The 14,917-nt window shown below is 50.4% G+C and overlaps 1 protein-coding gene across 2 annotated transcripts in view; it reads right to left on the bottom strand.

Moving 5' to 3' along the window:
- Positions 1-14,917, bottom strand: part of LOC146295071 (CUB and sushi domain-containing protein 3-like) — a 232,640-nt gene that overhangs the window by 43,200 nt on the left and 174,523 nt on the right. For both annotated transcript variants that reach the window (XM_084695753.1, XM_084695752.1), the window contains exons 32-43: positions 11,841-11,954; positions 11,378-11,473; positions 10,215-10,418; positions 8,589-8,713; positions 8,097-8,193; positions 6,032-6,136; positions 5,665-5,783; positions 4,983-5,052; positions 2,514-2,630; positions 837-1,046; positions 407-595; positions 1-132 (exon numbers count right to left, since the gene is read on the bottom strand). The exon at positions 1-132 is cut by the window's left edge and continues 46 nt beyond it. In XM_084695753.1, the coding sequence (XP_084551879.1) occupies positions 1-132; positions 407-595; positions 837-1,046; positions 2,514-2,630; positions 4,983-5,052; positions 5,665-5,783; positions 6,032-6,136; positions 8,097-8,193; positions 8,589-8,713; positions 10,215-10,418; positions 11,378-11,473; positions 11,841-11,954 (1,578 nt within the window). The remainder of the gene's footprint in view (positions 133-406; positions 596-836; positions 1,047-2,513; positions 2,631-4,982; positions 5,053-5,664; positions 5,784-6,031; positions 6,137-8,096; positions 8,194-8,588; positions 8,714-10,214; positions 10,419-11,377; positions 11,474-11,840; positions 11,955-14,917) is intronic.

The raw sequence follows: 14,917 nt of genomic DNA on the forward strand, positions 1-14,917 counted from the left end.
AGTTGATGTAGATGCCGTTGCCGGGGGGAACGCGGACACTCCAGATGCAGTCCTGGAAGTTGGGGTACTCCTCGGGGTGCCCGGGGGAGTAGATGGTGCCGTTCATGGACGTGATGTTTCCTCCACATAGGGCTGAGGAGACAGACTAGCTTAGCTAACAGAGCTAAAAGGCTGGGGAAACAGACTAGGTTAGCTAAAAGAGCTATACGGCTATGGTAAGAGACTAGGTTAGTTAGCAGAGCTAAAGGGCTGGGGAAACAGACTAGGTGAGCTCGCAGAGCTAAAGGGCTGGGGTAGAGACTAGGTTAGCTAACAGAGCTAAAGGGCTGGGGTAAGAGACTAGGTTAGCTGACAGAGCTAAAGGGCTGTAGCAGCTGTAGGTGCGAGTGAAAGGGGGATTTTGAACCTTCACAGCGCGGCACAGGGTGGTTCCAGTCGCGGCTGGTGCCGTGGACGCAGGTGAGCGAGGCCTCCCCCAGGAGGGAGTACCCAGGCAGGCACTCGAAGGACACGGTGAGCCCAACACTGAAGTCACTACCGATCACCACCCCGTTCCTGAAGGGTCTGGGATCAGGACAGCTCTGGAGCTGATAGGCTGGGGGGTTGGGGGAGAGATGGGGACAGGTAGGTATGTTAGTGGGTGACTCAGCTGATTGATGGCTTGGATGCTTGGTAATATGGAGAACCAGACATGTGGAAGACAGTAGCTATCTTGTAGATAGCTATTTACCCTGGTAGGTGATATGGAAGCCAGGTTTGTTCTGTGAATAGATAGCTAGTTACCCTGGTAGGTGATTTGGAAGCCAGGTTTGTTCTGTGAATAGATAGCTAGTTACCCTGGTAGGTGATTTGGAAGCCAGGTTTGTTCTGGGAGTAGTCGCTGTGGAAGTAGAAGGATGTGAGGTGGGTGGTGCTGAACAGGGGTCGGGGCAGCTGGGGTCCGCTGAACCTGTCAATCACAGAGCCCGTCTCCTGGTTACCGCTGCGGATCTCCAGGTAGTCGTGGATCGCCTCCGTGGAGAAGTTCAGGAACTGCAGATGTATACCTGCAGGGGACACACACACACCAGCACACAATACACACAGACACACACACACAGGATCATGACACACACACGCACACACACACACACAGTACACACAGACACACACACAGGATCATGACACACACACACACACACACACACGCAGCACATGCCATTTAGAACACAAACAGGACAAAGGTTTTTTTTCTCTCCTTTCATCCTCCCTCTCTGACATGCGTGTGCCAAGGGCATGCGCTGTGTGAGGGTGTGCGTGTGTCCGTCTGCGTGTGTGTGTGTGTGTGAGCGTGAATGTGTCTGTGTCTTGCATGGTGTGTGTGTGTGTTTGTCAGCACGTCAGCCTGTGCTTATACACTTCACCTGTGCTCTCCAGTGAATCTGTATGAATACCCTGCTTTTTCGCAGGCCTCACCTCCGTTCTGTCCATTGACACTTTCATGCGAGCCTTTCCAGTGTTTACTTGGTGCATTAATTCCTCGTCAAACCCCTGTCAATTTCCTGACCCTGAACTCCGCCTTGGATTCAGTGTTTGTTTGTTTAGCCCGTGTGCCTGCTGCCTGTGTACCTCTTTGCTGTGTGCATTATTAACTACTTACTAACCGAGACTGAGGTCATGCCGGGAAATATCAAACTGAGACTGGAACTCGCTATCGCTCGGTCGATACGGCAAAGCCGAAGTTTGATATTTTCCGGCATGACCGAACGGTCGAGGTTAGTAAGTAGTTTATTATATGCCATTTTTGGCTTCTTTTCATTTTTTAAAAGAAAATAAATGATACCTCTAGGCTAATTGTAGCTAGCTCTCAAATCTTCTCACTGTGTGTTTCATGTGTTGCCTAGCAACTCATTACTTTTGATAGAAAGTGGACAACATGGTGCTGCTAAAATGGCTTTAATTTCGACACAGAATAATGACACAAGTGATTCAAAGTGTCTAGTCTTCATCCTCACTTTCGATGACAAATCTTTTCAGCATCATCTGGATAGTAAAACTCAGCAGCTGACTCGTCGATATCGCTCATTTTGAAGATGACGTCAGAGGACAATAAGAATACTTATCAGACCGCGGTCAATACGCGGCTGGCATGACTACCCATTAGTCAATCAGAAAGCTCGTACCGTCATTGCCATATAATAAGAATACTTATCAGACCGCGGTCAATACGTGGCTGGCATGACTACCCATTAGCCAATCAGAAAGCTTGTACTGTCGTTGCCATATAATAATAAACATTCACTTACAGTTTTTCGGTTCCTCCTGTCCTATACCTGACAGTGTGTTTGTTGTGCATCTGTATTTGTGTGTGTGTGTGTGTATCTGTGCGCGTGTGCATGTTTGTAAGTATGTGAGTGCACGAGTAGCTTTGTGCGTGTGCATGTGTGTCTGTGTGTGCGTATGTGTGTGTGAGTATGCGTGAGTATGCGTGGGTGTGAGAGCGTGTGTGTGTGTGTGTGTGTGTGTGTACATACCAAAGCCGATTGGTAGCTTGACATTCCAAGTGCAGTCCATTACACTGGGGTAGTTGCCAGGGAAACCAGGGCTCAGAATGACACCCCTCACATCTGTCACGGTGCCTCCACAGTGGGCTGTGAACACACACACACACACACACACACACATGTTAGATATCATCTTATCTACATGTACATTTCAATCCTCTTTAATGCAGCATCACATCGTGTCTGGGTCCTACTCCAGGAGATGGTTCCTCTCTCCTCTCACCAGACACCATCCTCTCCTCTACAGTCCTCCTGCTCATGTCAGTGTGTGGGTTTCAATCCCCTGTGTGTGTGTCTTCCCGTTCCCGGGATAAGCGAGTCCCACGCACGCCCCCCCCACTCAGCCCCCCCACCCCCAGCCTGACAGCCAGAGAAACCTTCTGATCTGTCAAACAAGCTCACCGTGAATTACACATCTCACATGTACTTGAGGACCGCGGGGATTGGATCGCAATGAAACCAGCCCAAGATGTGGACCAGAGAGATCCAGCTCCCCACTGTAACATGTGCCGTTGAGATGTCAGCGTTGCACCGCGCCGTCCTCTGTAACACGGGAGCTTACTCGCACGTGCTTGCATCGCACTGCACCGGGCGAACACAGGCCGTCCCTTGACTCTGACCACTGGAGGACGACGCAGGTCAAATTCTCCGTCTTCTGCTGTGGTTTCCAAATGCACTATGGATGTCACGCTGGATGAAAGTATCCCCTCAATAAATCATACGTCAGCGTCCCATGTCGTCCCTACTGAGGTACTTCTTTGATCTGTCGGTTTGAGTATGCCAGTACAGTGGGAGGTCCACGGCAGATTACCGAGCTCCTTGTTCCTGAACCCTGCATGTCTGGCGACTCACCGACGACATCCACGCATTCATCATCATTTCATGGCAGCTAAATGATGCATGTCTTCCATGACGACTGCTCTTAATAATCCTGACGGACCAATCCAAAACAAGCGGGCGAATAAAGACGCTCCGCTGAGACAGGACGGGCGATCTTTCAGGATCGCTCGGGTGAACACCTGCGCTCCTCTCCAGAAAGGTGGGAGGTCAACGTGAGTTCAGCGGTCGGCGGTGGCGGAGCCCCGCGCGGAGGCGCGCGTGTGTGAGTGACTGTGTGTGCGTAGGCGAGTGAGTGTGTGCATGCGTGAGTGTGTGTGTCTGAGGGAGTACGTGTGACGATGTGTACCTGAGTGTGTGTGTGTGTAACTCCCTCCGTTCTGTGAACCTGGGGGAAGAGGGAGGTATGATAAAAGTATCTTTTTGTTCTTTGGCTTTATTCTGAAACCATTTCAGCTCAGCGAGCGCGGGCAGGCCGGGGTGGTCTGGAGCCGGCTCTTTATGGAAGTGATATTTAATATGGGCTCCAGAAGGGGACCTTCGGACGTCGTTGGCAACGTTGAGAGAGAGAGAGATCTTTCCCTTTTTATGTCGGGCTACTTAGGGGAATCATGATGATTGTGTCTGGGGCTTTATGATGTGTGTGTGTGTGAGCGTGAGCGTGAAGAGATTGGTTGAGATGAGCGGCAGAGAGGAAAAGAGCGGGAGAGAGGGGTGGTTTGGGGATGGGGAGGATGATGAAGTGGTGTTGGCAGGACGAGAGTCGAGGAGCCCACCAACACAAAGAGAGACGGACAGCTCAGGGACCGGCCTTCACAGAGTGTGTGTGTGTGTGTGTGTGTGTGTGTGTGTGGGGGGGGTCATATGGGAGGTGTGAGCACACGTGTCAGGGCTGGGGGGCTGACGGGGGGAAGCGGCTGAGGGGAGGGGACGGAAGGGGAGAGTGGGGAGTTGGAGATGTAGATGTGAAGCTTGTAGAACAAGGGAACACATGAGGCCTAGAGGCCCCCGAGACCAGTGCCTCGCACTCACACACACACGCGCGCGCGCGCACGCAACCACAAACACACACACACACACGCGCGTTCTCACACATGCATACCACATAACACACATTCATATGGGAAAAGGTCTGGACAGAGACCAGAGAGATACCGGGATGTAGAGTCAGGGGAGACCAACAGAGGGACCCTGACTGTCTCATTGTTCTCCCTGCATGCACACTCACACACACACACACACACACACACACACGAGGGTAGGGTCGAGAAAGAGGAAGGGAAGAAGAGAGTGGAGGAGAAAGAGGAGAGGAAGGGTGGGGAGGGGAGAGGAGAGGAGGAGGGGAGGGGAGAGGAAGAGGGGAAAGGGGAGATGGGGAGTAGAGCAGAGCAGAGCAGAGTAGTGGGAGGGAGAGGAGAGCAGTTGGTGAGTGAATTATTAAGCTGAGTGTTTTCAGGAAGCACAGCTGGTCCAGACAACCACTGACTCCCCCCCCACACACACACACACACCCCTACTTTCACACACCTACATACACACACTGTACATATACACACCAGACAGAGGAGTACAGCGTAGAGGTGTGTGTGTGTGTTTGTGTACCTAGACAGAGGGGTACAGGGTAGTTCCACCGTCTGACTGGTCCAGGCATGCAGGTGATGTGGGCGTTTCCCTGGAGGAAGAAGACAGGAAGTGTTAACACACTCGCAGCGTGTGTGTATGCGTGTTTGTCTGCGTGGGCGTCTTGTGGCATCACGAGAGGACGTGTGGTGGAGGGGCAGTATGTTCCTCTCTTTGAGTGGCTACCATGCCACAAAATGGCTGACGGGAGAACTACGCCTCCCAGAATGCACCACGCCGACAGGTGCCTCAGTCCGCTCATTGAGGCGAGAGCTCAGGTGGGGGAGGGAGCGAGGACAAAAGGGTGGACACAGATACCAAGTGGGAGAGAGGGTACCTGGCACAAACAGAGTTCGATGCCAGAGGAACTTTGATTTGAGGACACCTTTGGTAGGATCCAATGCGAGGAGCATCTTTATGAAGCCTTAGTTTCGCTTCAAAGTCATTTATGTTTTGCTTCCTAAACGTCATCTTTTGTCGGTGAATCAACCGGTTTCTTTGATTGAACACACTTTAGCCTGCTCTGTCCGGTAGTGACGCACTGCCCCACACCCCACACCGTGGTCTAGCCTCTCATGATACCACAGTCTGTGCGTACATCCTTATGTGTGTGTGTGTGTGTGTGTGTGCGTATCTGTGTGCATACGTGTGTGAGTGTGTGTACCTGTAGAGAGTATCCCTGTTCACACTGGAACTGCACCACATCTCCCACCATGAAGCGGTCTCCTAGCCTGAGCCCATAGGTGGGGGTCTGGGGTTCTGGACACGACTCCAGCCCTATAGCTGGAACACACACACACGTTTTAGTTGTCTTGTGCCAGGTGCATACTCCTGACGCATGGTGGGTATTACATTTGGACCCCATGTGCATGGTGGTTCATGTAGTCTTTTACCTGTGTGCTCCAAGTGCATGGTGGGTAATGTAGTCTGCATGGTGGGAAATGTAGTCTTACCTGTATACTCCGGGTGCATAGCAGCTAATGACGTTTTACTTGTGTACTCCTGGTGCATGATGGGTAATGTAGTCTTACCTGTATACTCCAGGTGGAAGCCGGCGGCTGAGACGCTGATGTCGGAGCTGAAGCTCAGGTAGAGGTTGTTGGAGGTGCTGTTGAGGAGCTGTGGGATGGTGGTGCCTGGGGGAGGAAGAGGAGGGAGGACATGGGGGAGGAAGAGGAGGGAGGACATGGGGGAGGAAGAGGAGGGAGGACAGGGGGGAGGGAGAACAGAAGAAGGAGAGAGAAGGATGTTACGATACATTTAGCACTTGTGGTTAGCTTTGGTAGTTTTGTAGTCAGCTTTGGTAGTTACTAAGTCAGATATTAAACAGTGGCATATAGTAATGAAATGAAGAAAAAAAATATGTTGTTACTGTACGTCAGTAGTTATTTAACTATTTATATTTTCTGGACACTTTTACTTTACTAGAAACAACTTTGACTAACACCTGACACCTGACCTTTTCCTGACACCTTTGCTACTAGTACTGCAAACTCAATCTGAAGCTGGAAGAAGAAAAACGGAATAATGTTACAAAAAAATGAAAGCTCCATTGGAGATGCTGTTCCCTGGTCAGGGCTCTCATCCACCCACTACCTTTTGGGGCTTTTAAAACAATACAGCCATGACAGTTTCTGTTCATGAACCTTGAATATTCAACTTGCTGGGGCAAAGTATTTCAAAATAGTATATATTTTACAATAGGGCATCAAAATAATGTAATGTAACAGCATTGTGCAGATTTCCACAAGCCACAGACAAAAGCAGGATCCATTCAGAGAGACAGACTTGACAGACAAGAAGACAAACAGACAAGTTGGCTAATAGACAGGTGTACAGACAGACACGCAGACAGACAAGCAGACAGTCAGAGAGCCAGTCAGGGAGTCAGTCAAGGAGCCAGGCAGGGAGTCAGTCAGGGAGTCAGACAAGGAGCCAGTCAGGGAGTCAGACAAGGAGCCAGGCAGTGAGTCAGTCAGGGAGTCAGACAAGGAGCCAGTCAGGGAGTCAGTCAGGGAGCCAGGCAGGGAGTCAGTCAGGGAGTCAGACAAGGAGCCAGTCAGGCAGTCAGTCAGGGAGCGAGGCAGGCTCACGGAGTGCGAGGGAAGAGGAAGACTGAGTAAAGGCACACTACAAACCTTTTGTTCTTCCTTTACATTTTTTGAAACGTAATTTTGTCATTTGATTTACGCACACACACACTTTTCTTATCACTCGGCCCAGTGGACTATTGTGTGTGTGTGTTGGTCGGGCGGGCGGGAGTATGGATGCACAAGTCCTTTTACACGATCCTCATAGAAAATGCGTCAAGGCCAATGAATTGTATCCTTTTTTGTTGATTAAACTGGAAAATGTGCCCCACATACCAGAGCAGCACACAAGAGCCGGGCAGCAGTGATGGGGTGAACTAGGGTGGAAGCTAGCCTGATGTTAGGTATTTACCTAAGTAGAAATGTTGTTACATGGTTACATGTCTACCCAGTGCAGAGGACTTCAACCCTGGTCCTCAGGGACCCCCTGTCCTGCACGTTTTAGATGTTTCCCTGCTCCAACACACCTGATTCAAATGAATGGGTCGTTATCTAGTTATGCAGAAGTTTGTTAACGAGCCATTCATTTGAATCAGGTGTGTTGGAGCAGGGAAACATCTAAAACGTGCAGGAAAGGGGGTCCCTGAGGACCAGGGTTAAAGACCTCTGCACTAGTGAGTAGAGATAGGTATATAAGCTATTTACCCAAGTAGACAGTGAGATATGTAGATATTTAAGTATGTAAGGTATTTACCTAAGTAAATAGTTAGTTTGGTAGATAGTTAGGTATATTATTGATAAGTAGGTATTTAGGTATACATTTAGGTATTTATATAAGTAGATAGTTGTTGGGTTGATACATAATAAAATAAGGTATTTACCTTTGAAGATAGTTAGGTATATCATACACATCAGATATTTACCTAGATACAGTTGCAGTGTAACCTGAGTAGATTGTTAGGTATTACCTGAGTATATAGTAGATAGATAGTTAGGTATTACCTGAGTATATGGTAGATAGTTAGGTATTACCTGAGTATATAGTAGATAGATAGTTAGGTATTACCTGAGTAGCTGCCTAATCGAGGGGCATGGTTATCTGCTCCATCATAAAAGTCGAGAGAATCCCAGTTATGCTCCGAAGCAAAGCTGATCACCTGGATCTGGGAGGGGAGAGGGGGGGGGGGGGGTAGAAGAAGATAGAAAGAAAAAAAGAAAAATAGTTACATACTGCACAGTGTTGGACTCTGTGTGTGTGTGAGAGAGAGAGAGAGAGAGAGAGAGAGAGAGAGAGAGAGAGAGACAGAGACAGAGAGAGAGAGACAGAGAGAGAGAGACAGAGACAGAGACAGAGAGAGAGAGACAGAGAGAGAGAGACATAGACAGAGACAGAGACAGAGACAGAGACAGAGAGAGACAGAGACAGAGACAGAGAGAGAGAGACAGAGAGAGAGAGACAGAGACAGAGAGAGAGAGAGAGAGAGAGAGAGAGAGAGAGAGAGAGAGAGAGAGAGAGACAGAGAGAGAGAGAGAGAGAGAGAGAGAGAGAGGGGTCCACCTGTATGCCCGCCCCCTCAGGAACGGATATCTTCCACACACAGTTCTGGTTGTTGTCGTAGGGCTCGGGGTACCCAGGGGACAGGATGGTGCCTCTGTGTGCTGTCAGGACCCCTCCACACGGCACTGAGGAGGAGGGGACACGTTCAGGGCAGGCTACAGGTCATGTGGTTGAGAGGCACTTTTCGACATGTTTGCCGAAATAAACTTCAAATCCAGACAGCAGCCGATTCATCGAAAGGTTTGACAGTGAAATGAAATCAATCCGACATCTGTGGGTGTCGCGGGACTGTAATAAACACAACCAATCATTAAGGTCGAACCGGCACGAATGATTGGATGGCTTTCAGACCAAATGCAATGATTGGACGGGCTACTTGTCTGTCTGTGTACATACTTCCTGGCAGTAGTCAGGCAGCGCTTTTGTGTTTGTGGGAGTGGCTCTTAAGGGAAGGGGTGGGATGCGTTGGTTTGAATCCTTCCAAACTCATGCAAAAATGTATTGGTCGGCAAAACGGACCTATCCTGTCTTCAATACACACACGCACAGTGACAAACACTCTACACACTCACACACTACTCACACACACTCACAGACACTACACACAGCACTGGAGGGGCGGGTCCTTTTATTACACACACACATTACACGCACGACACAGGAGAGGAGCCATAAATACACACAAACCCGCGCGCACACACACTATCTTGATCAGTTCAGATAACGTTGTGTTATAATCAGATAATTATGTTTTATTACAGCAGAACATTTACATAGTTCATTAATAAAACAATAAAAAGAAATGTTCTCTGCCAGGATGAAGGGACGTGATTTAGATAGATAAGGGTGGGGGAGGAGCTCCAGACCCTCAAGGAGACAGGCTGTGTGCGTGTGTGTGTGCGCGCCAGTTAGTGTGCGTGCATGTGTGCGCGTGCGTTTTGGTGTGTGTTTGTGTTGGTGCCTGAGTGTGTGTGTATGTATGTCTGTAAGTGTGTGTGTGTTGGTGTGTGTGTGTCTGTGAGTGTGTGTGCCAGGTCAGATGCTATCTGGGAAGGACAGCAGGATAATGTGGAGGTTAAAACCAATCACTGTGTTTAAACAGCAAACAGCAGGTGGACACACACACACACACACACACACCACACACAGATGGGTGTCTAACAGGAGGTAGGACATGAGTGAAGGATAGGGCGGAGAGATGGATGGAGATATAGGGCTGGGAGGGATAGAGAGATCAAGGGAGAGCACGATCAAAGGATAGAGAGAGGGGAGAGGAAAAGAGAGAGAGAGAGAGGGGGGAGGGAGAGAAGGAGAGGAGGAGAAAGAGAGAGAGAGATGGGGGGACAGACACAGGAAAAAGAGAGTTAGAGAGAGAGAAAGGAGAGAGGGGGGGACGGGAAAAGCAGTCCAATATATCTGTGTCAAACCTTTCAATTATTCAACAAATTCACTTCAGAGCAATTTCTGCTCATCCATATTTCACACAGGTAAGATGTGATTCTCTGGGTCACAACGTAATGATGAGGGTCCTGAGGTCACACACACACACACACACACACACACACACACACACACACACTCTCTCTCCTTGTCACACCCTCACACACGACTGAGTGAGTCACTGACCGACGCAGGTAGGCAGCGAGTCGTTCCATTGGGCGAGGGTGTCGGGGACGCTCTCGCAGCGAATGGCGTTGGAGCCATGGAGGGCGTAACCGGGGTTGCACTCAAACATCACCGTGGCGCCCACGGCGAAGTCGTTGCCGAGGCGCTTGCCAAAGCGAGGCTCCGGCACGGAACTACACTGAGTGGAGCTGGTCCTGGGGACGGCTGGGGGAGGAGGAGGAGGAGGGGGGGGGGGGGAGTTTGGGGAGGGAGGAGGGGAGGGGGGGGGGAGATAAGAGAATACTTCAAACAGAACAGTCCTTTTAGAACAAACACAATGGTCCTTTGGGGAAGGAAAATGAGTAAGTGAATAAAAGTCGAGAAGGAAAAACGGCATGATTTGTTGATGTGTTGTCAGAGATGCTTTTATCTGCTCCCAGACAGCTGCTGAAGAGTCTTCATACACACACACTCTCTCACACACACACATTTTCTCTCAAACGCACGCACACACACACACATTCTCTCACACACGCACCATTCACGTGTGTTCACATACACACAACCTCATACACGCTTACACACACACAAACACACACACACACACGCACCCTCTAACATTCCTCTACCCTTGCTTTGCTTATACAGTTGTAGAACATGCATGCAGTATTGTACAGAGAATTAGCTATGGCCTAGGGTGTGTGTGTCTGTGCGTGCTTGCGCGCATGCTTGTATGAGTGTAGAAGTGTGTGTAGAAGTGTGTGTGTGTGTATGCTTGTGTGTGTGTGCGCGTGTGTGTGTACAGAAGTGTGTGTGCTGGAGGCTGCTGTGAGAAGATTTAAAGTGAGCATTTGTTTGATGAAGGCAGAATTTGTACAGTTTGCAGAGTGGTAAGAAGCTTGATGTCTCTAAGCTGAAGAGAAGTTCTCTAGTGAGTCAGTGAGTTAGCTTAGAGGCAGGAGAGAAGAGCGAGAGCGAGGAGGAGGAGAGATGGAGGTACAGAGATGGAGGAGAGAGACAGAAGAAGAGAGGAGAGAGAGAGGAAGAGAGGACAGCGAGAGAGAGAGAGCGAGAGAGAGCGAGAGAGAGAGAGAGAGAGAGAGAGAGAGAGAGGGGGGGGGGGGGGGAACTGTACAACCCAAAAAGTGAGTGTGTTGCTCTGTGTGTGTGTGCATGTGACCCACCTTGGTAGACAAAGTGGAAGCCCTTTGCAGTCTCCGGTCCGACTGTGGTGAACTTGATGGTGACCTGGTTACCTGTCGTCAAGGGAAGGGACTCCCCTGGAGGGAGGAAAGGAGAGGGAGGGAGGGGAGGAAGGAGAGGGAGGGGAGGAAGGAGGGATGGAAGAAGGAGAGGAGGCTCTTTCATCGAGCACGTCTCAGACAGCGGTGTGAGTGTGTTGATGGATGTGTGTTTGGTCACCTGACCCCCCCCCCCCCCCCTCGGATCGATACCTCTGACTAGGACGAGGACAGAGAATCAATCACCTGCTTTGATCAGCGACGAGCGGGAGAGACACTGTGAAGGCCCGCTGGTTCACTCTCCGCTTTGATCTCCTTCACTGCCTCTCCTCCAGTCTCCTTCTCGCCTCTAATCTACTGTCCTTCACTCCCCGCTCCCCCGCTCCTCCTCCCCTCCCCTCCTTACCTGAGTGTGATCCAGAGAGGGAGGAGAGGAGGGGACTCTGCTGGGTGGAACCATCGTAGATTTCCACGACGTCATTCAGAGAGGTCTGGAACAGGACGAACTGGCCAAACAGCACTGAGGAAGCGGAGACACGAGACACGGGGCTCACATACTGAGTGGAGACGCAATATCTATGCTCGTTATGTCATCGGATATCCTGTGTAGACACACGTTCCTGCTTTTTTCTCTGTCTCTCTCTCTTTCTCTCTCTCTCCTCATCCCCTCTTTTCTGCCATTCTTCCCATCCACCCCTGAATCCCTCGGCGATTCAATCTTTTCCTCCCTCCCCCTTTCCCCCTTTCTCCCCCCCCCCCCCCCTCCACGGTGTCCTGACGGCCCTGGTTGCCTCATCAGCTCGTTAAGGAGGCAGGGAACTCGTTAGCAGGCAGCTGATTAGCATCCCAGACGGTGACTTGACCTGAATCGGCTATGCTGAGAAGAAGATGGGGGAGGAGGAGAGGAGGAGAGGGGGAGAGGAGGAGAGGGGAGGAGGGGAGAGTGGGTGGAGGGGAAGGAGAGGAGGAGAGGAGGAGGAGGAGGAGGAGGAGGAGGAGGAGTAGGGGTGAGTGGGTGGAGGGGGAAGAGGAGGAGGAGGAGAGGAAGTGGAGGGGGAGAAGGAGGAGGGGAGAGTGGGTGGAGGGGTAGGAGAAGAGGAGAGGAGGAGGTTCGGGTTTGACTCTCTTAACAGCAGGTAACAACCAGGGCAGAGGTTCACCAACAAACTGGCTCCCTGCAGCTTTACAGGACTCCAATAACCCTGTCTTCTGGCAGGTTTACAGCAGGAACAGCGTTCAGTTTAAAGTGAACAAAACTCCAAAACCACTTTTATCAAATGGAACACTCACGTACGGCTAAACTCATTAAACCTGGTCTTGATTCCGACAAATCTTTGCAGAAGTGTTATATTTGCAATTTGGTGGTACATTCCTGGGATCACGGGTGATAATTCCCCCCCGAAGTTTCACGGATGGCTTCAAGCGATGATGACCACTGAACTATGTTAGGATTGGTAAGTGGTACAGCAGGGTTTACAAGAACTCAGCTATCATGGGGATTCAGTGTGTGTGTGTGTGTTTTTCACTCTGGCTGACTTCTAGAGAATCCACCAGTGTGTGTCTGTGTCCAGGTGTGTGTGCGCGTGTGTGTGTATATTTCTACACCGGTGCATCAGACAAGTGTTGCAACAGGATGTCTGGTAAGCTTGACTGGGCTGAACAGGTTCATCATGCATATCACTGCGTATGGGCGGAACGCTCGACTGCCACACACCCTGGGAGAACACACACTATGGATACACAATCACAACAGAGAAAGAGAGAGAAACAGAGAGAGAGAGACATCGAGAGAGAGAGACAGAGAGACAGAGTGAGACATAGAGAAAGATTTGTAACAAAGTAGAAACATTTCTAGCAACAAAAAAAACGTCTTAGACAAGCTCTTTTGAGAGTTCTCTCTACCTAAATACTGTAGTGCCTCTGTGCTTCTCTCTCTCTCTCTCTCTCACACACACACACACACACACACACAGCCAGAGCTAAGTGAGCACGGCCGAGCCTCAACACATGGCTCAGCTCTTTGAGAAAGTTGCCCGGCAACCTGCTGTCCTCAGCATGGGATTGGCCGGCGCCTCGCTTCTGACAATCGGGACGGTGATATGATAATGATACGATAATGACACAATAATGAGGTCCCATTGGTCTGGGCCTTCTCCGCTGTTTTCCATCTTCCTACTTTATAGAGAGGGAGAGAGAAAGTGAGAGAGAGAGAGAGAGAGAGAGAGAGAGAGAGAGAGAGAGAGAAAGAGAGAGAGATTGAGAGAAAGGAGAGAGAGAAAGAGGAAGAGAAGGAGAGCGAGTGGAAGAGAGGGAGAAAGAGAGAGAGAACGAGAGACAGAGACAGAAAGAGAGAGACAGAGACAGAGAGAGAGAAAGAGAAGAAAGACAAATCGGCTTGGAGTGTGTGTGGGAGATAGAGGCAGGCCTTTTGACAGCCGAGGGATGAAGAGACAATTCCACTGTCTCCGCCAGGACCCTGAGGTGTTCTTTTCTTCATCTTCACTCCGTCCATGCACACTCAAACACGCCCAAGACACAGCGGGCGTCGGTTACAACAGAACTGAGGATCGACAGGGAACACGTTCCAGCGCTAATTTGTTTTCGTGGATGGCTTGATTGACAGGTCGACGAGCCAGGGGCACGGCGGAGGAAGGCGAGGTGGGCGCGGCTTCGCGTCCTCGGCTTCTCCCGCCCCTTCCCAACTCCGCCGTGGCGACCAGGAAGGGGCAAACAAATCGAGGCTTCGCAACGGGCTTTCACTGACCAATGGGTGACGTCACGAAGACTTTGTCCATTATACATACAGTCATTGCCATAGAACTGAAATGGATACGTGTGGGGGCTGTTAGGAGAGGCAAGAACAGGAGAAAGAACAACCTTGTCCTTTGGTGAAGCACTTACTCACTCACTCACACACACAGCAGACACACACACACACACAGCAGACACACACACACACACAGCAGACACACACACACACACAGCAGACACACACACACACACAGCAGACACACACAGCAGACACACACCCACACTCACACACACAGCAGACACACACCCACACACACACACACAGCAGACACACACACACACACAGCAGACACACACACACACACACACACAGCAGACACACACACACACAGCAGACACACACACACACACAGGAGACACACACACACACACAGCAGACACACACACACACACACAGCAGACACACACACACACAGCAGACACACACACACACACAGGAGACACACACACACACACAGCAGACACACACACACACACAGCAGACACACACACACACAGCAGACACACACATGCACATGTGTCACTCACACTCGTGTCTGTCAACCAAGGACCCCATCATAGCTCCCCCTTTTAAGCTTCTTCAAAGGAAACAAACACACACACACACACACACACACACAGCCCTTTCACCTTGCCAGTTTGAGTGTTCCAGCTCTGTGCGCTCCACTACTC

This window comes from Hypomesus nipponensis, chromosome 4 (assembly GCF_054491055.1).
Source record: "Hypomesus nipponensis isolate SF chromosome 4, ASM5449105v1, whole genome shotgun sequence".
Lineage (NCBI taxonomy): Eukaryota > Metazoa > Chordata > Actinopteri > Osmeriformes > Osmeridae > Hypomesus > Hypomesus nipponensis.